This window comes from Anopheles moucheti, chromosome 2, assembly GCF_943734755.1.
Source record: "Anopheles moucheti chromosome 2, idAnoMoucSN_F20_07, whole genome shotgun sequence".
Taxonomy (NCBI): Eukaryota; Metazoa; Arthropoda; class Insecta; order Diptera; family Culicidae; genus Anopheles; species Anopheles moucheti.
Window position 1 is genome coordinate 99,215,612 of NC_069140.1, and position 23,287 is coordinate 99,238,898.

The 23,287-nt window shown below is 43.5% G+C and overlaps 1 protein-coding gene across 1 annotated transcript; it reads right to left on the reverse strand.

The window, feature by feature from the left end:
• Positions 1-866: 866 nt before the first annotated feature.
• On the reverse strand, positions 867-18,300 carry LOC128300588 (uncharacterized). Its single transcript, XM_053036709.1, has 6 exons — positions 18,037-18,300; positions 17,771-17,942; positions 17,159-17,264; positions 14,710-14,891; positions 2,632-2,757; positions 867-1,745 (listed from the first exon to the last, which is right to left on the reverse strand). The coding sequence occupies exons 1-6, from the start codon at positions 18,298-18,300 to the stop codon at positions 1,624-1,626; spliced, it is 972 nt and encodes a 323-aa protein (XP_052892669.1). The 3' UTR covers positions 867-1,623.
• Between the last annotated feature and the right edge of the window lie 4,987 nt (positions 18,301-23,287).

Consider the following 23,287-nt stretch of genomic DNA (forward strand, 5'->3'; position numbering starts at 1 on the left):
AAATAGCGGTTTATGTTTTTTGTTTTGTTTTAGCCGGTCCTCCCACCCCACTGTGTTCCATTAGTGGTGAGTGGTTTTGTTTGTTTTTTTGTTTGTGTTTCCATGTGTGCGTGTGTTTTAATTTTAAATCTTTACAGTGCATCGGATTCGGGTACACTTTTTTCCTTTTTCCGCACCGCTTCCTAACTCCGGCAAGCGGTTCATTGTCCTATTAGTTTCGTAGACCGATCCACACATCGAACCGGCTGTAGTGGAAAATGGCACCCACTCTCATTGCTGCAGTTAAATATCTAGCTTTGTTTGTTTGAAATATCGATTCGATCATATGCATAAGAACTTTTTACAGCTTGTTTCTCGGTTTTTTTCGCTTTTCGCTCTCTGCTAATGCTGCCTTCATACACCGACGCATGCAACCCGGACGTTTGTTTCGATATCCATTTCTCTTCGACGGGAAGTTTGTAAACGGGGATAAAGATGGCAACTTGGTTGGAACCACTTTACAAACTATTAAACAAAAAGCACCCTCATCACACACTTTTGCTGAAAGATTTCTTTGCGCTTAGGTATCCGCCAAGAGTTATGCAATCCGCATGGATTTAACGGCTTGTGCAGGGCTTCACATCAAAGTCGCTGCAGTTTGTGGAGCGTTTAGTTAGGTTGACGAAACCTAACCGTCTCGAAAGCATTCGCTTTGTGTGTGTGTATGTTTCGAAGAAAATTAAAATCTAGGTCACATCCGTTTACCAATTCTAGTGGTGCAATTCCAAATGGGGTTTCAAACGTTTCCCTAAACCACAAATCATTAGACTTCAATAAACGTAAGGAGAGGAGTGAATTAAAACACGATTTGTTTATTAATTGCTTCACACTAAGTGGCCGTCGAAATAAAACAATTTAGTTTGGTTTGGTTTCATTAAGATGTGGTAGTGTTAGCACATCGCTTTGTTTCTTTTTTTGCCTTTCGATTTTGTAAAGCTTTATGCCCAAAAATTAGTATTGTTTCATTTTTGTTATTTGGTAACATAAGTTTTGCATGAAATCCATTTCGGTAGCATTTTCTTAGATGTGATTCCTCTGTTTCTTCAGATTAATAATTATAGTCTTAAAATTAAATCCTCTTTCAGAGAGTTAAACTTAACCATATAAGGAGGTAATCATATTTAAAAACACAAACTAACCAAATCCAGCTGCTTGCAACGGCAATAACTGTAGCTGAAATGTTTTGCAAATAAACGATCAAGCACAGTGTAAGCTTTCTTGGTTTGCTGTTCGCACTAAATTGTTACACAGCTTTACTCATTCTAACTTACCGCACTACGCACATTCGGCAGCTTTGGAGTTTTGGACTATCACGTTGACGAATTGCACACATACACACACATACACACAGTTATGGCGAGCACACCCGGTACCCCTGATTATCGTGTTACTTGAAATGAAACTAAAAAATAACCACTGGCCTGTGCGCCTAAATGACTGGCAACACCGCAACGGTAGTGGAGTGGCCGTAGTCGTTGCCTATCCATTGCATGGAGGAAGCGATTCGGCTTCTTAGCTGTGTATGAAGTTGAGGTGCAATCGGCGGTTCCGGATCTCGACGTCGGTGTACTGCTTCAAGCTCATCTACAAGAGCGTTGTGGTGAAGATGAGTAAAATCGTCACGACGGTCGCCAGCACGCTTGTGGTCGTTCGTAGCGGCACCGGAAGACTGCTGCTAGCGCCATTCGAATCGGTCGCGTTAAAGCCTGCATCCCCGTAACGAGGGTGGAAAGAGAACGGGAAGTGTGTGTTAGTTTGTGTGGATGATTAAAACAATAAACTTGAGTTTGAAACGATAACATAACATTCAAATTAACCATAAAAATAAATAAAATAATATAATGAAATGAATCTTAAAGGTTAGATGGTTAAATCTTATTAAACATCTAAAAAAGATCTCAATGCTCTAGGGTGTCTCCTCTATTGTATTAAAGGATTAGTCCAAAGATATCGTTCAAATGTTGTATTTAACCTGCCCAAAGCTCATCCGCGGGTCGGTTGGCCCCGCGACCGCAGTTCGGCGGCGACCATTGCGAAAATTAGTGCCACTAAAACTATCTTAACTATAATGTTTTCGAATCTACCAATACTGTAGCCGATACCGGTCGTTTCGTTGCCCACACTTCCACTGGAACCGGCCGCAGGGCTGTCGGGATCTGGACAGACGGTTGGTTGGTTTGAAGACAAAATTTGGAAAAGAGTAATTTAATTCAAATTGTTAGAGTGTCGAATGGAAGTGAAACGATCGATTTTCATGACGTTAGAGCAATCGCAGCGAAACGCAGTTTGCAATGCAATGCTGATGATGGGCTAACGAGGCGGTTTGTATGATTGCAATGTGGCTGTTAATCATGAACAATGTTGCTGTTCCCACTATCACTCAAACATTCAATCTGAGCTTACGATCTTCACCAATATGCACCAAGCAGCGATAGCTTAACTCATGAAAACAAAGTGAAACCATAAATGGAAACTCGAAGCATTCGGTGTCGAACGCAAAACTCTACGAAACAATAGAAGAAGAACTGAACAAAAATCAGGCACGAAACAGAAGAGGAAACCAAATAGTAGCGCACTGTTGGTTCCGCTTACCCTTCTTCTGTAGGTTTTCCGGTGCCGCTTGCAGCATTTCGACCGTCGTCGTGGTCGCCACCGTAGTGGTAGTGGTTTTCAGATGCGATTCTGGAAGCGGTTTATTGTTAGATTTAGTTTTGCGCGCTTTAAAGGAAAGATGAGGAATGTTAGAGAGAAGAAGAAGAAAAGAAGAAGAAGAAGAAGAACCAGACGTGATGAGAAGAGGAAAAGCAGGATCGTGGTGCAAGGAACGGAATGGGATACATTCGTGGTGTGTTGGAACGAGGAAGATGAGTAGAAAATGTTAGTTAGTAAGGTTTCTGATGGTTTTGATGTTTGTTGTTATGCTGCTACAGACAGACAGAGTGAAATGGAAGCGAAGGCAAAGAAAGCACTACAGCGGGATGCAATAGGGTACGGTTTCAGTTTGTCCCCCCCACAGAATGCAGCAATTTAAGAGCTGAAGGATGGAAAGTATGTAGGCCGTTTTTCATGCAAATTATACAATAAACAAAGCTCATCAATCGTAAACTCGTCATCATTCCAGCGTTGTTTGAATTATTTTAAGCTTTGATTTTTCGAACGCCTAAAGTTATGCAATTGAGTTTGCAAATTACCCTAATGGCGGTTTTTTAAATAATTAATTGCATTCTGTATTTTCGAATTTAGTAATGATCGTTTTGCCTTTTTAAAGGGCATAACGATTTTTTTAAAGTATCCAGACGTCACCACCGTCTGACGTTTGGAACCGTGGAATGACATCAGTCAGTGAGAAAAGTCAGTGAAAAAAGAAGCAAGCGTTGGTTTTCTGGAAGAATAATACACACACAAGTTGTAAATTACTAAAATAAACTGTACTCGGATTAAACACACAAAACTGAACTAAACAAGTACCATAAAAAGACATTCGCTTTTGTATTTTGATGGTAACATTATTATAAAGCATTGTTCATTCCTGCTTACTTGAAGGATCAATAATTGCAATGGCTTCAAGCACCGCGTAGGAAACCATCATCTCGACGAGCGATAACAAGAATTCAATCAAACAAAATGAAGGCAATTGCAGAAGCCGTTTGCATTGTTGAAATCATCTCATACTTGTCCCCATCACTGCAAGCGATGTGCGTGTTGTGTGTCTTCTAATAGAGCTTCTCCTACCCCTGCTCTTGCCCATCCACCATCGCCTTCGAGGCCGAAGATCAGAGGAAGGAATTTTATTTCTTCACAAGCAACATAATCAGAATAAACGAGCACCCGGCAACGAATCAAAGAATATATCCGGCAATGGCTCGAAGAGCGTTTATGGACAAAGAGCATTACGGTGCGCTTCTTAATCTGTAAATCTTAAGCATAATACCACTCGTAGCTATCTGCCATTGCTATCCGTTGGGCGCACGGAGGGTGGTCTTTAGCAACATTATTTACTGATTTACTGTGCAGCAAACAAAGCGCTGGAAAGGAGGGCAAACAGGATGCAGTTTTTTTGCATAAAGCGAAAGCGAGACAGCGGGCATAATGATGCGCAGTGGTAGAATTGCATTTGATTGCAGTACGCTTCACCGACCCCCGCCCCGGAACCTTTGCACTCTTTCCATGGGCCGAAGAGGTCCTCGGAACCAAGATCCCATTATCTTAATTAGTCCCATTTCCTCATTATCTTCTGCGGGCTTGATACACCGGCTTATTGCACTCGGTGCTATTGTCTCCCGCGAACGATTCTGGGATTGCGACTGTTTCTCTTTGCAATTTCAAAGACACTCGCTTCAAGATGCTCTAACTCCAGTGCGAAGGATTACGAATAAACAAAAAACGGAATGACTATACGAGAAGACAATCAGATATCAGGTTTATTACGTGCTGAGATTGATTTTTCAATTGTTTTCTGCCATTGCTGCACTTATAATCTTACAGTCGTTTTAATGATCTGACATTTGCAGCTTTTGTAATGGTAATAGTTGACTTTTGTCATGATTAATTAGTAGAAAAGATTATGAGAAGGTTTGTGAAAAAAGAATTCTATTAGTTTGTGATTGAAGTAATTAAAGTGCATCACATTACATTAGTAAAGCAAGCCGTTTTATACGCGATAGGATTTATTATCCAGCAATACTCATTCAGCCGCAATTTATGCAATCCGTTTACACCGTATTACAGCCAAAATTTATGCAATAGGTATTACAAAACAATATTTTTATCCGATGCTTTCCATACACATCAAATTAATTGTTTAACTTATCAACAAGTTGAAGGGAATAACTTTCTGATATTGAAATACTGTTCGACCCACGAACATTGACCTACTCCACAAAGTGAGTCCGCTGTTTGTGCGTTCCGTTTTCACAACTCCATCACATTCGTTCAAGTGTGAATTTTCATTTAGCAGAGATTAACCGACCACCACTTCTGGTCCATTAGCCATTAGTCGGCCCCGGAAGAAACGCTGGAAGTGTTGTTTATTTTCCATCATGCTTCCGATAAACAGTAACGCTTTGTGTTGCGTTAGCGTGTGGTTCGCGAGTGTGTTAAAAACAACCTTTTCCTGGATTCCATGTTCCGTGTTTGTCCACTATCGAGCTACTCAATCATCATCATCATCATCATCATCGTAGTCGGTGAGATCATTAGCCTACTCGGCAGCCTCATCTCGAGCGAATGTGTTGTTTTCTACTTAGGCACCTTCGTTTTTGCGTTTGCTTACGGGACTGTCCGAAATCCGTCGATTTCCAACCGCCCGGAACGATCTTGGCAGTAAACGAAGTGGTAACATTCCTCCATTGATAACGTGTTTGATACGGTTGCGGATGCTTGCCTTCCCAGAACGGACAGATAGTGTCCCAAAGGAGACATCTTTCGGTGGAAGAAATCCGGCCGAAACCGAATCACCGAATGGTGGCATCAGCGGAATGGTTGGAAGCGGGACACAAGGCAGGGAAATCAATTCCATCGGATAAGGCCAGTTTTATTGGTTTGGATGTTTTGTTTGTACGGTTCCAGTTTCCCAGAAGCGGTCGGCGTTTTTCTTTGTCGGTGTTCTTTTTGTATGATTCCCTAATGTCCGGGTGGTCTTTAAGATTTTGCTTGCAGCAGTAGTAGTAGTAGCAGTTAGATAAACGACCAAAAGCCCGGTTCCCGGTGGATGGATCATTTTACGTTGAGTGCGCACCATCCACGTTCGGTCGTGGTGCGTGTGTTTGAGTTACGGATTTGAAACACGGAAGGCGCACCGTATTGTTTTACGGGTCTTGCCGTGTTTTAGTGCCGGAAGTTGAGCAGCTAATCTGCAGAAGACTTTGTTTACTTAGAGCTGCGTATTTGGGGAAGGATGTCGCTTCCGAGGCTCGATAAAAAAAGGATTATTTCACATGATTGCTGCCGTTTTTTTGTGGGATTGCGTCCGGTGTGAAGGAAAGGAAACCTTTTTCGGTGCGGAAAAATTGATGATTGAAGACATCCGCATCTGGATGTTTCTAATTGCTTTTCTTTGTATCTTGTAGTGCGCAGGAAAGGCATCTAAAGAGAGGTTCGGTGTTTGCGTAACTTCCCGAACTCCCAATTACTTATGCACAGTGACAGGTGTGATGCAGCTACACTGCTGATTTAGTTCGCTTGTCGTAGAAGATGTATGATCAAGAATATGCCATACTGGTCATTTGATACGCAAACAATGCCTAAAGACCTTCCGTGTCTTGTCAGCAACACTGACCAACAGGCTGCATCTTAAGACTGAGACCGCGGCGCGGAAAAGGATAATTGAAAACAACTGGTCAGATTGAATCTTCGCCCGGGAGTCGTGCTAATACCGAGACAATGCCGGAATCCCTGTCGGCTTCCGGGGTTTTTGGGTGGCCGGATGGGTTCGGGTGAAATGAAAGGCTCATTGTTCATTTGTCGGTACCGCGTTCGGTCGGGCTAATTCCTCTCGTCACAACAATTAATGCCAGAGAAGCAACATATACCGGTACGCCCGGGCCCGGACGGATGAGTTTGCATGTCTGCTGACGACTAGCAATGAGCTTAGCAGCAGCGATGATGATGCATCGAGTTCACCGTTGAAACACGTGCTCGGTGGGTACTCGAACACCAACTACCGCACGAAAGCGGATGTCCATTAAGGATAGTCGTGGTATCCGAGGAAGTGCATTGTCCGGTGTTACCGACGAAACCGACCGACACACGTACGCGCCATACGCTACGCGGGGTTGACAGTTGAGCCTGACTTGCAATCAGGTCAGGTATCTTGCACACGCTTCAAACCCGGGAATTGACTGCGACATCTCAATTAATCATTTCGCTTCGCCAGCCAGCACAACCGGGCAACCGGGTGGCTCGTGGTCCACATCAGGAAGTCAGACCGCGGGTGTCTTCACCCCAAAATTGTGTGCCGCGGTCGCACGTTGAGCGCGCGCGCTGATAAATGGCTTTTTCCCGAAGGGCCACTGGTGAAAAATAGCTGCCCTCACCTGATACGCTTCTTTGCGCACCATTCATGTCCGGTTGCCGGTGCACTCGAATGACTCCATGTCGAAAAGGACGCTTACACGTCAAGGTAGGAGTTAATGCTACACCACACACACACAAACGCACACAATCGCCGGTCGTTGGGGCTATCCGATATGGTGATTACCTCGATGTCGTCTTTCAGCGTTGGCCAATTTGACGAAATACGTCATATCGGGTGTGTGTGTGTGCACGGGTGGCTGTGAGTGTTTGACATCTCGGACAAAAGAGAACATCTCTGGACAGGGCATCCAAGATGTCTAATCATGACCGTGGGTTCATGTTTCACGTTCGTTAGCGTGTTTGGTCGGTTGGATAAATTGAAATCCGATAAGTGACGTATGGACGATGTCCGTTGCCACTGCCGATGATGCAGTGAGCTCTCATGCGTGAGACCCACATTCATGTGACGTTTCGCTGTCACACGAAGGAAGATTTGTGGCCAATCGGATTCCCCATCCCGCCATCCAAGGAATCCATCCCTCTCGTTAGGATGGAATGGAAGTATTCTACCGCTGTGTGAAATTTCTGATTCCCCAATAGTCAGGGTTGAATGAAATGTCCGCAAGTAGCGCTGCATAACTATTTTGCTTTGGTTTTGGTAACTCGGTAAGATAATTCTTTAAAACCGACCTATTGAAATGAAGTTCGTAGTAAAAAAAACCCCAAACAAATGCTTATGTCACGTTCTAACTTCCCGGAGCAAAACCGTCAAGCGACATCTGGGCACGTTGCATCTGGCGTGAACGTGCATCCTGTATCGGTCAATTAGCTGAGATTGACATCAAACTCTCGTTCCCTCTCTCTCTGTTTCCCATTCCGGCTATTCTTGTAGACGATGGTGGCCAAACAGGGAGTGGAAAAAATCCTATCCATTGGACCTCCTGTTAGTGACACTGACTGATTCTGTCATGTCCAAAATGGCGCATGATGTCACTGCCACTGGCGGACAGTGCTACAGCGCAGTTCGACGGAAGCAGAACCATTCAGCAGGGTTTCAGTTCCATTAATTACAAAAAAAACCCCCACCGTACAGAATAGAAAAATCCGCTCTGTTTATTTGAAACTGCTGCTGATGGGCGAGTCTCAAACGAAAACACATTGTGCGCCATTGAATGGGGAGAGGCCTCGTTTATTTTTTCGTTGTTCCCCAAGAATACAAACCGGTAATGTAAACGATACGCGCTGAGGAGGGGCAACGTGATTTCGCGGCACCAAACTGCTCGGGCACGCGAAGGATCGGACCGGACCGAACGATGATGAGCCATGATGCCGCTCATTTTCATTTACTAGAATGGATCGTGGTAATTCATTAAATAAATTATCGTCATCATGTGCTGGTGCGAAGAGTGGTCCACCCATAGTCCACTGCGCTCGTTTATTCATTTTCGTCGAGCTTTTTTGTGCTTCGAGCTCTCCTTGATGATGGCCGTCTGTGGCGAATTCGGAAGGAAGTCTCCCAAAAAACACCTATCCTTTACATACACTTTCCACTCACCCTTATAATGGTAATCGCTACGGTTATGGTCGATTTTTATTAGCATCGTTTTAGAATGCTGAATTTCCCGGTTTGCTTGTGAATGTGGGTGGGTGGCTTTTTTGTGGGCCACCGGATTATACACGCGTGTCGTCACACGTTTGTTAAATTTACATCTAGCATCGGGGTGCGAAACAAAAAACCACCATCAACAAAACCACCCCGAAACACAAGAAACCCATATAACCAAACAAACGAGTGCCCGCAGTGCGCCGGCCAGGGCATTTCGTTTGCTGTTCGTTCTCCCTCGTTTTCATTCCGTTCTGGACATCGTAAGCAGTCGAGCGAAAATGGACCCATTTTGCGACTGGGCGAAATTAGCTGTGAACTGCCACTGTGGATGGTCATGGAACGCAAAAACAAGATATTTGGGTGCTAAATCTCGTCCCGCTTTGGTGCTGGTTGAATCATTGCGAACGGGCAGCAAATCGGCCTGCGTTAGCACGATAGCGATCGTGTATGGGTGGAACTACGAACGACACAAACCTATCCTCCCTAACACCCGAACCGCATTGGCATAATTAGTTCCCTAAGGTGGGGCGTTGAATCCAGCGCGAAGGAAAAGCCCCGCTAGACTAGGCCTAAGACTAGCAGAAAAATATATATTAATTTCCCTACTGCAGGTGGCTTAGTGTTTCGAGGGTCAGTTTGGATTTTTGTGTCCGATGGGAGGGCGATGGTCATTAATGGTGTCCGATAAAGTACGATAAAGATCCATTGTGAGGCAGCGAGCAGGGAGGATTGGGTAACGAGTCCCAGGAGTTAAGTGTTTGCAGTTGAAAATTAATTTATTAGAACCATTTAAGCCGTACTATTATCGTTTTAAAGGTTGGTCTTGGTTGTCTTCTCTATGCTACTGAAGTTTGTAAGAGATGGGAGTCAGTTTTGAATGACTTTAGACCGATTTTGAACATCAACTTCATTTTGAACCTTACAATAGGCGTTACGAATGTCAGTCAATTGCCTACATTTAGGCGTTTATATCATTAAAAGTAAAAATGCAGAATAGAAATGCGGGTGTTTCGTTGAACAATGTCCACAACATAAGTTGAATGTTTTCCTTTGAAATTTCTCTTAAACTTTAACTTGAACTTCTAGCTCAACTTAACATGAATGTATTGAAAGCAAATTAGCAAAAAAACATCCACGAAATATGGCAACGGAAAGAAAAATGCTTCGCATGTTTTTTTAGTCATAGCAGCGAAGAAAACATCTTTAGGTGTATAATTGCAATTTTCTTCACAAATCGAAGCAAAATTCAGACAAACGACAAGACTGGAGAGAGCTTCCATTCGGCGAAATGCCAATAGTGTGGTTCGTTTCCCAAACCGGCCCTAGCACGATCGCTGCAAAACGAAACGTCCTAATTGAGATAAGTAGTGATGAATGTTTTAATTAGCCACTGTTGTTAAGTCCTTGAAACTGATGCCCCCTTTGTTCGACCCCACTTGCGTCGTCGTCCCCCGGCTTGGCTTCGATTGTGTTTTGGTTTTTAATTTGCGCTCCGTTTGCGCTCTTTTCGCTTACTATCGAGCAAGTGAAGGAGAGTGGCGAACTCTCTTATGAGCTTTCCCTTCATTTCCTTGAATTGCTTTCTTCAGCTCTTTGTGTTGTCTGTATTTGTTTGCATTGCTTTGCGTACTGCTGCATCTTGGTGTGCGCGGGCAAGATGGCAGCGAAGGTTTCTGAGAGCTTTTTCCGGTGGGTGGAGTATTATGCTATGGTGTGGAAAGTGCAACCACGGCATCAACCTACGGCCGGGTGTGCTAATTAACTTTCCAGCAAACCGGCCCGGACCAGACACCACCCGTAGCCAACAGCACCGAGGGCAGCAGAGAAAACAATTTTCATTTCATCATTTTGGTCCCCTTGATCTCCTGCTTTCCTCGTCCGCGTATACCCCGCGGTGGTTGTTTTGGAATTGGAACGTGAAGATTTTTTTTATATTTTATTCCTCACCACCCACTCGGTCAGTTTGACGGTGGGAAGATGCTTTACAAAAGCATAACTAAAATTGTAACGAAAAAAGTTCCAAAAAGCAACCGTTTTCGTTACAAACAACAGGATATTCAACAATGCGGTGGTAAAAAAAACCCATCTACTGATGTTTGTGCATCTTGTTTCACTTCCAGCACGTGGTGAGAATGGAATACTTGACCGTACCGGACCGTTGGCGCTGGAACACGCGGACAGAAAGGGTAAATGGCCCTGGCAGGAACAGTGCCAGGACGCGCAGAAAAAGTGCGCGGTTTGGCAAGATGGATCGCCGCTCGGAAAAGGTGGAGAATCTCACTGCTCAAGATGAGTTTTTGCGCGGTGACCGGAGGGAAGGAAAACTTTGTCCCGGAGCAGTGCTGGAAAAGTGAGAAACATTTATAATTTTCTCCGTTTCCTTTCTCTTTCGCGACTCCTGGCACCATAGTACGGGCGGCCGCTCTGTTTGAACTGGACACCGAATGGTGATGGGTTTGGTACCGGTTTCCCTACGATGTTTGCTCCCCCGGTTAAGGTTTTGTGGTGAAGTTTTCATTTAAAGCCTCACCCGATGGTTGGGTAATGAGATGAGCGAGGTAAAAATGTCTGTGCGGGTTGTTTCCAGATGTGGAGCGGAGCAGTAGGAAAACGTCTGTTGGAAATATCTGTAATTAAGTTTTTTCCTTTACCATCTTCAACCCATTCCGTTCCTTTCTCTTTTTAAAGGCAAAAAAAGGAACCAAGAATGAGGGCAAGACAAGGATACGCGTGGCACGTTGCAATGTGATCGCGCGATGGTTACGGTGTCTGTGCACTGCACGCGATGAAAATTGCAAAACGCGTAAAGTAGTGGAATTTTGTGCGCGCGGATGGTGTAGGAAGATCATTTGCTCCTCGTCGCTGGCACAGGGTGTGAGGCGAAAAGCTCTTTCAGAAACTGTCATCCTGCGTTCTGGCCTGGCAGTGAGATGACAAATGAGTTTGGTGTGAATGTAATTTGCAGCTGTGCAAGTGCACCCAACTGTAGGAAGCACACGGTTGCCATGGTTATGCTGCTTCAGTAGAATATTTTCATTTTATATAAAAATTATCATCATAACATTGACTGTTTCATCTGACATAAGCATTGACAGAAATGGCACTTTAAAAAATTCATTATTCTTTTGCTTGGCTGCTAATAAAATACTTTAATTAAAATTGCTTCAAACCCCAGAAAATCACCCCATATAGTAATCATGATAATCTCATTAAAATGAAATATTCAAATAAAAAAAAAAAAAAAATTTCCCATAAGGAAACACAATCTCTGCTGCGAAAGATTCGTGTAATAATCCTAATCATTAAACGACCACTCATCTACTCGAAACGCGACCCAACTGCTTCCACCAGGCGGATTATCTATTCCTGCAACATTTGGCATTTTGATTCGAAGCAATACTAATAGGCGCAGCTCTTTGTGACTCCACTCATCCTCGGAGATGGAAGTTGATCATTGTTTTTAAATTAGCTATTCCACTTCTTTATGGTTCATTTGTCGTTGTTCCTTCTCATTGTCCAGCACGGCCAACCAACTGGCCCGCCCCAGTCAACCAACCAAATCAGGATCATTTTCCATTTCTCATTGGCCCATTCGGGTATCTTTCGTTTTCCCTTCAGCCTGGCCGAGCTTTCCAACTCGATAAACGATAAGCGAACGATTATGAAGCATTGGTGTTTTGGGGGTTACTTTTTCTCTCTCGCTTGTTTTCTCTCTTTCTCTCGCTCTGTTGTTTTCAGTGCTCTGATATTTCTGAAGCTTTGCCTTACTCTACTGGATCGCCCAGTATGGCTGTGTTTATTTCCACTGAATGATATTTCATCATCATCGTTTTTTTTTGCTTTCTTACTCGACCATAAGCGTTCTGTACCGCTGTAACGTTCTCACGTACCAGGGTGGAAGTGGAAAAACGTGCCCTCAACGTTCATTAGTAAACATTGCGCTCAAACAAATTTTCCTACCCATCCCGCCGGGTAGGAAAACCGAGTGGAAATGATGGCATGGAGCCGTACCGTCGAAAGAACGAAAGACACGGCACTGTGAAAGATTTCTTATTGCTTTTTCTCAGAGGGTAAAATATTACGATTCATTGGCAGTTCGGGTGGGTGGAGAGAATTCAATGAAAAGGAAAACGAATGATCGAGCGAAGCAAGTCTTTGGGAGTTTTTCCACTCTCGCTTCGGTGTTCGGGAGTAACAAGCAAGAAACAGACACGTTGAAGCATATTGAAGCGAAACGAATAAAAAGAGTAGGACACACTGCCATTCCGGTAGAAATATGGCAATACAAAGTCGAAGAGAAATAGAGAGAGGAAAAACTAATTAAAACAAGACGCTTCAACATTACATTTCTCAAGACGTTTTTTTTGTGTGCTCCAGATTTCTTTTCCTATTTTCCGTGTTCCGTGTCATTTCAAATCATCCATGCAGGATGACGTTTCGAATAGTACGACAAAAAAAAAAATAAAGCGTATAAAGGCAACTGGTTTTCTGTTTTTTTTGTCGTGTCCTCCTGCTTATAGTTGCACGTAGAAGAATAATTCAGCAAAAAAGCAACATCTAATGCTGGATGCTTTTCTTGCTAGCATCTCCAAGCGTCTCATTTTCACTTTTACGTTGGTTGGCTACGTGGGTTTTTTTCTTCTTCCCGGGAACCCCAGATGCTTGGGAATCAAAAAAGAGCACACACCCTGAAACAAGGTGACAGTTGAAGTTTCGCAAACACAAATCACTTCCAATCACCGATTCGGGATTTCTTTTTCCAACCCCGAAACGATTTGACATCTGTTGACACTTTGGGGAGGGTTTTTTTAAGAAGAAATATTTTTTTCTTGTTGTCGTCCTTGCCGGCTGGTTGTACTGTCACCGATTCAAAGCGACAAAAGCGAGTTTTTATTTACTTTGTGCTGTGCGTTCCAAAAGAAAGCGTGAAAGGAGCAGGATCAATAGCAAGTATAAGGAAGCTTGTTGTGTGGAAACGCGTAACGAGGGGAACTTATGAGGGATGAGGCACAGTAAGTACGCGAGGGACATAAATGGTTAAAGGATAAATAAAGAAAAACATAGCAAAACTCTTATTGTCTTCTTAAACATTGCATAGTTTCAGGCGTTTTTTCAAATCAAAGGCACAGTAAGCAGCTCTACTGTACAAATACGCCCAAAAATATGCAATTAGTAAGACATTTTGGATTATGTTTGGTTTAGCTATTTTTACGCAACGCGCTGTGTTTGTTTGATGTTATGCTACAGTTATCTAACTATGAAATGGTTGTAAATTTATGGAAAAAATAATAGCAGCGTGCCATAGTGTTTTCCTTCATCAAAGCACTTCCAGTAACACGCTGCAAACGTAATCGTAGCGACAGAAAGTAAGAAGTAATCTTTTCTATATTCTTCCGACTGCTGCTCTACGATGGAGGATTCTATTTCTACAAGCACCTAAGCACAGGCACACACATACAGTGTGCGAGGGATTTATCTGTGAAGCATGAAATTGATAACGCCATCGGCATCTGCCTGTTAGCAAAACGGAACAAGCGACATAAGAAAGAAAGGTAAGAAGCGGGAAGAAACATTGAAAGGCGCGAACGACAAAAAACATGCGACACGGGACACATGGAAGGTTAAAAGCTAACAGGACACGCCATCAATCCGGCACCCAAGTCAAACCAACTTTTGACCGTGTGGTGTAGTGGGTGGGAGATGCACAACGAAAAAAAAAAGCCGAGCGAAAGAAGAACGGCTTCCGATCCCTATCCCGACGCCATACTTTTGCCCAACCGAATGTCAGCCACGGTTGACTGCGGTTGAATGGTAATGACTTTTCAACCGGTGTCAAGTTTTGCAACGTTAAACTGGCTGTCCACAGGGGAAAAATGAGAGCTCAAGGTGTTGCTTAGGTGTCGGAAGGTGAACAGAACGGTAATGTCGAATGGTTGAATGCTAGCAGCGCGTTGACGATCATGCATATGGAAACGTGCAAAGAGCTTGCTCATGTGATGTTGATGTGTGATAGAGAAGCTTTGGAGGACGCATCTCGGGCCGGGGCTTACCGTAGTATGTCGTCGAGCGGCGCTTGTTGTAGTTCGTCTCCGGTATCGAGAGCAGACACTCGATCATGGCCGGCGATTCGAGCTGATCCTTTCGTATCCGGCCACTGATGGACACGTTGTACAGACCATTCTCACCCTGGACGGATTTAAGGTTTTCCGTCTCGAATAGCTCGTAGTTGATGCTGTTAGAATATGGATGAAAGGAAAGAGAATAGGATAAGGCGTGATTAAAAGTGTAAACCGAACATTGCTCTAGAACGTTTGATTAGGCAAAGGCGATTAGTGTTACTTGTCTTGATTTCACTGCCAAGGAGTTTGGCGTTCATACGCCTTAATGTATGCAATAACAATACCAAACTGTCGTTTTTACTTCAACGTTTATTTAGTATACTAGCATCCATTTTAATTAAATTTAGACATTTCTTCGAAAACATTCAAAAAGGGCAGCTACAAAGGGCGCGTTACTTCGTGAAGCATAAATGATCCCTCCGTTTAATTCAACAACACCACAATCACTACAACAACATAGTATGCAAATCGGCTTATTCATATTTGAATAGACGCTTTGCTCACTTTAATGTAATCGCCAATAAACCCCGAACAGCTCATTTGCAGTTCAATCAATCAGCCAACGGTGAGGATGGCCCGGTTGGGATTATGGGTCGAATGAAAAATGATCCTCTCTTCCCCAGAATTGGCTTAACCACTGGCCAAAGGAGAGCAAACATGAAAATCAAAATATAAAAAAAGTGTAGTACTTCATCCTTCCGATATCTTTCCATCCCATCGCGGTCGGCTCGAGGCTGGGTTCCGATCGGTTGGGTAAGCCTGATGTTTAACAGCATGTACGATTTATAGGTCTGGTCAATTCCGCGTGCCAGAACCACGCCGTTTCGCTACAAGCCCTAACGATACCTTTACGGGTGAAGATATTTCACTGCAAACATTTTATGCTCATCGTTTGATTATTGTTGAAGGGACCATTTCCTTAATCACCGAAGGACCGGGTCCGGGACCGGGACCGGTTCCACCCAGGGAGGAAACCGATGTCGATCGTAAACGCGAGACCATAACAGATTTTCAGTGATTGAATTTCGTACCAATGGTTGCTATGCCTCCTTCAGCATGCAATAATGTATGTTTCCTTTGCCCTCTGCCACTTGCCCCGTGGAGGATGAGTGCTCGAAGGGCCTGACCTTTGCCGTGAGCAGTGTTTTTTTTTATCAATTTTTTGTTCACCCCCCTCTCGATTCGAGGGGGTCGTTCGGTTTTAACTCCTGCCGGACACAAATGACCGATGTGGTCGAGCGTGACCTTTTACTCCCCTCGGGGGCTATGGGTAGTTTTGGGGGAGATGGAGGGAAAGGGGTCGGAGAGGGTTTTGGAGAAAGCGGTAAAATAACAGCATATTTTTTGTCCACCTTTCAGGATCCCTATTGCATTTTTTTTCATCTGTAGCAGATGAGGCTCGGTACAGGCCGTGCGCTTTCATGCCGGCCCTGAAAAGGGAGAGGAAATAGAAGGAGCAGAGTTTGATTTATCATTCAACCTTAAAAAAGCGCACCCCTTCGCTAGGGGTGAGTGCAAATAGCGGAAGCAACTTCAACCCTTCCCTTTAACCTGGACGCCTAGGATGGAACTGACCCATGCAGAGAAATACAGGGGTTTTTTAAAATAATTGTTTGGGAATTGTAACAGCTTGTTAAAAATATTATAATTTTGATTGTTTTTTTAAGAAAATGTACAAAAACTAATGAAGAATCAATGTACTACGAAACATGTAAAATAATTTAACAAAATATCACGCGCCGGTTTGATAAGTAACCCTGTAATATTTGGCGAAAGATGGAACGACCGGGAATAAATCTGTTGATGAAGGTGATGAAGATGATGATGTGGAGGGGAAAATGAATTATGCAAATATTTTACTTATAATTTATTTCATAAATTAAACTGGGATGATACTTTGTGCCATCGCCGTGCCAAAGTGGCGTTAAAAATGCGAGGTGTGCCGCAGGGTAAATGGGGCCGGTGCGAAGGATGGAGGTTATTTCCTATACAAGTCGCCATGGGTCGACGTTGCTGTGACCAGCGTAGGTTGTTTTTTCGGTTTTTTTCTGTGTATGTGAAGGATTGCTCAATTGGAAAACATAATCGAACAGGCATTGAGCGCCGGCTGCCGCTGTTAACCTGACACACATAAGCACGATACCCACGGTGCAACCGGGCATTTGATGGGTTGTGGGTCGGATCACGTACTCGGTTGATTGGCACAGTGAGAGATCCATTTTGTAAAGTGGAAGGAAATGCGTGTCCCAATCAACTGTAGGTTATTTTTCCATTTTCGCTAGCGTAACCCCGGCCGGGGAGGGTTACTCTATCGAAGGAGGTTAGCTATGTTGCCCATGGTTACCTAGGGATGCGGGCCAGCCAGGTGGTTTCCACTTACCGTATCTGGAGCTCTGGTAGCGGGGAAATGTCCCGTGCGTGGCAATCAACCGTGATGTACCCATCGCCGTTCAGGTAGTAGCTTAGGTCGAATTTACTCTCCCGAACTGAAATGTAGAAATTGGGCGAAAACACACGGTTCGGAATGATATTAGTTTTTGGGCGTAAACTTGATAAACATGTTGTACTTGGATGCTAGAACTGATGTTACTGGATGGATGGATGTTGAAGGATGCTTACTGATATGAAAATTGTAATATGAAATATGTTTGACACTAGAACTACCAAGGATTGACCAATCTGTTTGACGCTTTCTTTGTAATTAAAAGCGAAGAGTTGTATTATATTTAAATGATTTTAGTCGATTCGTCTCTCTTCGACGTTATAAACAAAGGACACTATGAATGCTATGGAATGATGTAAGTGTCCATAAATCCATCTACACCTGTTAATAGCAAAGTTAAACAATTTCTCTTTCAAATAATTGATTTGTTTTACGTTAACAGATATCAAATTAACGGAAAAGCTTTAATTGATTTAAACGCTTAGTTGTTCTAGCGTTAAATTCGTCATGCAACACCGAAAACCAAACGATAGATTATGTGGCACTTACCGATAATTTTCAGCTTGGCCGATTTCCTATCAATCGACGCGTACGTCTGCACGATGCACATGTACTCGCCGGTAAAGTTGGCCAGTGGTTTGATGATCGCCATCGCTCGATGCTTGTGCAGGTGCTCCTGTGACACGACGTAGCTGGTATCGACGCGGTTCTTAAACGATTGCTATTGCACGGCCGAAAGAAGTGTAGGATGAAACAGTTTTTTTTTATTGCCCCCGAGCGTTACTGGCCAAGTGCAAGGTGCAGAGTATACTTACGAAGGGAAAAGGATTTTTTGACGGTATCCACTGGTAGACCGGCTGTCCATCCAGCAGCCATTTCAGCACGAAACCCTTCTCGCTTTCGTCCACCTCGTACTCGCAGTCGAGTATTAGCGGGTCGGGCGTTTTGGACGTTTGATCCAGCAGGTAGGTGGATGGGACTTTCAGGTTGATGATTTTCACCGCCGAGCACGCTAAGGGAAATGGGATGAAAAGTGTAAATAAAAAAGATTGAATTTTTTTTCTTATAGCAGGAACCATAGCAGTAGAAAGTATGTGGATGAAACACGTTTTTCGTCGCACGGTATGTGACGCGTCGAATGGGAAATTATTTGAATGGATAAAATTGCACAATGGATCATTGTTTTGTAGCTTCGCTGTGTAGTACCGCTCGAGCGTAAAGGCAAGCCATTGAATAAAATGCGAAAATGAATTTAAATGGCCTCGTTTCAATGTTTAATCGTAAGCGTTTAACCAGCTTACCACCACCTACTAGTAGCGTTTCGCTTACGTATTCATAAAAATGACTTGCTAATTCGTCATACCCGTGCATAATAAAACTGTCGGTGGATTAAAACCAAAAACACAAAACAAAACCGGTCCGTGCCGGTAATTCACTTTTGCGTTTCGAATTGTTTTGAGGTTTCCATTCCGGACTGCATTTTTTTTTTTGTTTTAATTTTCCCTCCCCCATTTGCTGTAATTCTGCGCGCATTAGTGCCTGCATGTATTATGCATTTATTTATCAAATAAAGCAACACCGATTTATCCGTACCATTCTCGACTGTCACACAGCACACGGGTTTTCCGTGCTTTGCGCCACGGGCGCAGTCCACCTTCATCCAGGTTCGGTATGCAAAATAAGTGCAAAAGAAGGCGGACGAAAACTCGGCTCACTCCTTCCCGGGAGCTTTCGTGCTTGAAATATTCATTTCACACCCGACGAGTACGGGCGTGACCGGGAGAAACAGAGAGAGAGAGAAAGAGAAAAAAAAACCGAAGTGCACCCGTGCCAAACTGTCGCCTTCATATGCATCCTTCTAAAAATCGGATCATGGCGTGGACCAGCTCGCTTAGTGTCGTCGGTCGGATTGTTTTCCCATTTTCCCACCTGTTTGGGGGAGAAAGTTTTAGCAGCGAGGAATGCCGGCGCACGGTTAATATTTTATTCATCTTCACGACCGTTGAAACACCACCCGGAAACGCTTATCACGCAAGGGCGGGCGCACCATTTTGCACGAAAATAAATAAAAGAAAAGTGGTGAGATTTCGCCCGTTCCGTTTCGCGACGGGTGTAGCTCGTTTGTCGCCCACTGTCAGGGTAAAACCGTTCATTATTCACTTAGTGCATTAGAAGTAGCGTCCGCTGCGAGTTGAAGCTGAGTTGATGAGGGTGGGATTTTGGGGGTGAGTTTTTCTTTCGTCCCCCACCCGTCTATCTCTCCTGGGTGACAAAAGGCAGGGATAATTATTTCACTGCAGATTAGTACGATAAGAGGAGGATTCTTTTTGTTTAAATATTGAGAGAAGTGCATTCGGAGCGTACGTGTGATTCTAATTGAAGGTGAAGTATCCAGAAAACGGGTTTATTTGTTTATAGTGTCTCAACCGAGCGATACAATTTAGTTCATTTTATGGTTGTAAAAGCAACGATTTTAAATTTTAAAGTCTTTAGTTGGACGAAGTTTCTATGATATGTTTTAATTTTACAATGTAATTATTCCTTTTTTTATTAATGAATTTTTCTTAGAAACAACATTGCAATACCAGAAGGGCAACAAAAAGAAAAACCATCTTTTCGTTTTCGATAATAAAATAAACTACCACACACAACTCGCTACAGGTAAAGTGTTTCCAATTTATCAAACCTGTTCTTCAAACCGCTCAAACACTCTTCCTCGTTCGGAAGCTGATAGCGAGTGGAAAGCTTTATTCATTTATTTTATCGCCTTTATACTGCACGATGGTGTTGCCTGTTTCGCCAAAGCTTTTCCGAGAATAATGCATACTAGATTGTTCCTTCCTTTTTTCACCAAACACACCATGTATCATTGAAAGCCCTTTGCCGTACCACTTGAGCAAACATGGGTGGTTTTGTGGCTTGGAGTCAATTTATCCCGAATCGGTTACCTAATTTCATTGCACAGAGACCGCTTGGGGCGGTTAGTTAGTTTTTTTTCTCTCTCTCCCTCTCTTTCTCTCTCTCGCCTGGTAGAGTTTCTCTTTCCATTTCTTTGAAGCTGCGGTGCAATGCAACAATTTTCCCCCGAAGCTTTAAGCGGTAGCATATTTTTCCTCATTCGTTAAGGTCGGTTAGCTTCCGTTCTATCTCTGGCTGCTTCGATGAACGATTTTCATCTCTTTGGGGAAAGCTTCGAAAAGAAAAGAAATAAGCTTAAAATCTGGATCACCGTACCGTATTGCAGCTTGTCTGGGTGTCATGTGTCAGTACCCTACGGTGCATTTATGTTTCATGTTTTCTTTCTGTTCCATGTTAATCTGCTTTCGGTATCTAGATTGCCGATACCGATGGAGCGTGTAGCAGGAAATAGCCTTGAAATCGCACACTGGTGGTTTAAGCTCGACAGGCTCTCGTTTCATTTTGTGTGTCGCTTTTTAAGCTATTTAGTACACCGAGCTCATTTTCCGAATGAAACGTGTGCCAAGATTGAATTTTCACGTACGAACAAAGTGAGGGCGTTTCTTCCAGTTTAAGATTTTCTTAGCTGCTTGACTTCAAAAAGCAGGATTTTACTCCTAGCACGTGGCAAAGTTTTGTAGTTTTAATTGAATAATCAAATTAGAAATAGCTTTCCACTTTCATTTCCCGCTCATTTTCAAGCTGCCAGTTGCAACTCGTTCGCTAAAGTAATGTTCACGTTTTTTAAAGTCGCCCTTAGTGCCACTTATACTCACTGGGGGAGGCAGAAAAAGCGCTGTACACTTACCGGAAACGGTGAAACGTATCGTGCACACATGTGATTTGGGAAGTTTTTGCCTTCACGAACACATGCGTGCGTTTCGTGAGTGCACGTGTCGGCGTGGAGGATGATGGGTGAGAAACGAACGAACAAATGATTCGATCGAGTCGATAGCGAAATGCTGTTCGCTTCGCCCAACGACGCTGCCGAAAGAGTTATCTTTTATGGATGAAAGCACACGTTCACATACGGCACGGTGAGAAGAACCAGTTCGAGAACCGACCGGCACACATTTGGGATCGTTTCGACGCCAAAACGGCATATGCCGTTGTGTGTGGACGTCTAAAGAGGCCAACTTCCTTGTGTGTGGAGCTTTTCCCCGGCCGGCAAGCTGGTGCGGTGAGTAAACGATTTCCCCCGTTCAAACATCGAAGTCTTCAACGAGTGTATGCTTTGAATTTATCAACCTTTTCTATGTTTCTTTCGCTTGCGCTTGTTCGATCTCGAAACAGTTGATACCGTTCTGCTCCCGTTACCGGAAGCCGGATGTGCCGAGATGAAAGGTTTATAGCGGAAACACTCAAGTGGATAAATTTATGGAACGGTAAAAGGAACTCGGTAGGCTTGGCATGGAACACGGGTGTAACGTTGTCGTTGTTGCCTCGTGGGTTTGATGGTTCCATTTTACTTTGTTTTGGTGTGCTCTTTTCTTTTAAAGGTGGAACGAGTGTTGGTGATTTTTTTTCTCTGTTTTGGTAGTTCAGAAGCCACATTTGATGTTGAGTTCTTGCTTGTCCAAACTGGGTACAGTCGATGGCGTTAGCCTTCTTGCGTTGCAAGTTGTGTTAGTGTCGGGGCTTGTTAAATATTTGTATAATCTCTTACTAATATGTTGTCATAAAAGAACTTTTTTTAAAGGTAAATAGTTTGAAAATCCTCAAATAAAACGTTGCGAAAAACACCAAAATATACGTCACCATGCATTACACAATCACCTCTTAAGGATCATTTAGAAATGCTCATGGAAACTTTAGTAACAAATTTAGTATTTTACCAGTTTCTTAAAGTAAACACAAAAAATCCACTAGTAGCATTATAACCTGTCCATTATAGACTGGAAAATCAATTTACAAGATTTCTACTCCCATAAGGAAGCAAAAATTACAAACTCAAACACTAACTCCCACACAAACTCTCCAACTAATTGCGATAACTTATCTCACTCGATCCCGAACCCGAATGTGCTTTGATACTGTTACCAAACCAACCCACAGAACCGCGAACACATACCACGTACCGTGCAGTGTACAATTAAAAGTAAAAATCCACTTAAGCAGCGTTTGTTCAACACATCGTTCCGAAAATTCCGTTGACAAATTAATCGCCCAAACGGAGCGTGAGGAGCGTCAAGGGGGCAACGAGCAAGGGAAAGACAAAAGCCAAAGTGAAAGTCAATTGAATTGCAATCGGGCGTAGCAAAGTGATTTCAGGAACGTTCTGATCGTCGTTAAGATTGCGACTACTTCTGGGGCAGTAGTTTTGTTTTTTCTTGTTTGCTTTTTAATTCCCTTTTCGATTCGGAACGATGTTTGTCCCAGCGTTGGTGGGGGTTGAGCTACCCGGCAGAGAAATTGAAATGTTTTCTAAACTTTAATCCTTTGTGGGCGTATGTTTTGTGCTTCTTCTGCTCGCTCTACCGAGCGGCGAATTCAGTGGCAACAATGTGACCGATGTTTTCGGTTTGTTGTACTCGTTGTTTTGTTCCGGACACGGGGTAAAAGTTTTCCCCGAAACCCCCACCGCCAGATCACCGCCGATTTTTTTTAAATCGTCTCATGATTTGAAAAGAACAAGCACATCCATTTGCCATTTTCTAATTCCCATTTTATGTGCTCCGTTCCGGTGTGCGTTGCATTGCGGGGTAGCAAAGGACACCGATTTAACTTTTAAGCGAATGGAGTGAATCGAATCGTTATCCGTTTATTTTTCTGCTCAGTCGATCTGCACGGTGGAAGGGCGGGACGGGGCAAGGCGGTTGAGGTGAAAACTTTTTCTGCAACACGCTTAAGTACAACGGGCACCGTACGACAATTGTCTGGGATTTCGATAACAACGATCTTGGAGCGAAAGGCTCCAGCAAAGTGAGCGAATCTAAACTCCGCAAGCATGAACGAGGGAAAAACATGTAAACTTTGAATTCGACTACCCAATGCTGCGGGCAGGAAATGCTTTCATTTTAAAATCACCCACAGATTTAACCTCTGTTTTTCACACTTTCCGCGCCTGATTGGACACTGTGCGCTGCATCGTGAGTGGGGCACCAGGCG

Coding starts and splice junctions, on each gene's coding strand:
- LOC128300588 (XM_053036709.1), bottom strand. CDS start 18,300: ATGGTTCCTGCTATAAGAAAAAAAATTCAATCTTTTTTATTTACACTT. Junction 17,943..18,036: donor CAAAAAATCCTTTTCCCTTC/GTAAGTATACTC, acceptor GCCGTGCAATAG/CAATCGTTTAAGAACCGCGT. Junction 1,746..2,631: donor GGAAAACCTACAGAAGAAGG/GTAAGCGGAACC, acceptor ACGGGGATGCAG/GCTTTAACGCGACCGATTCG.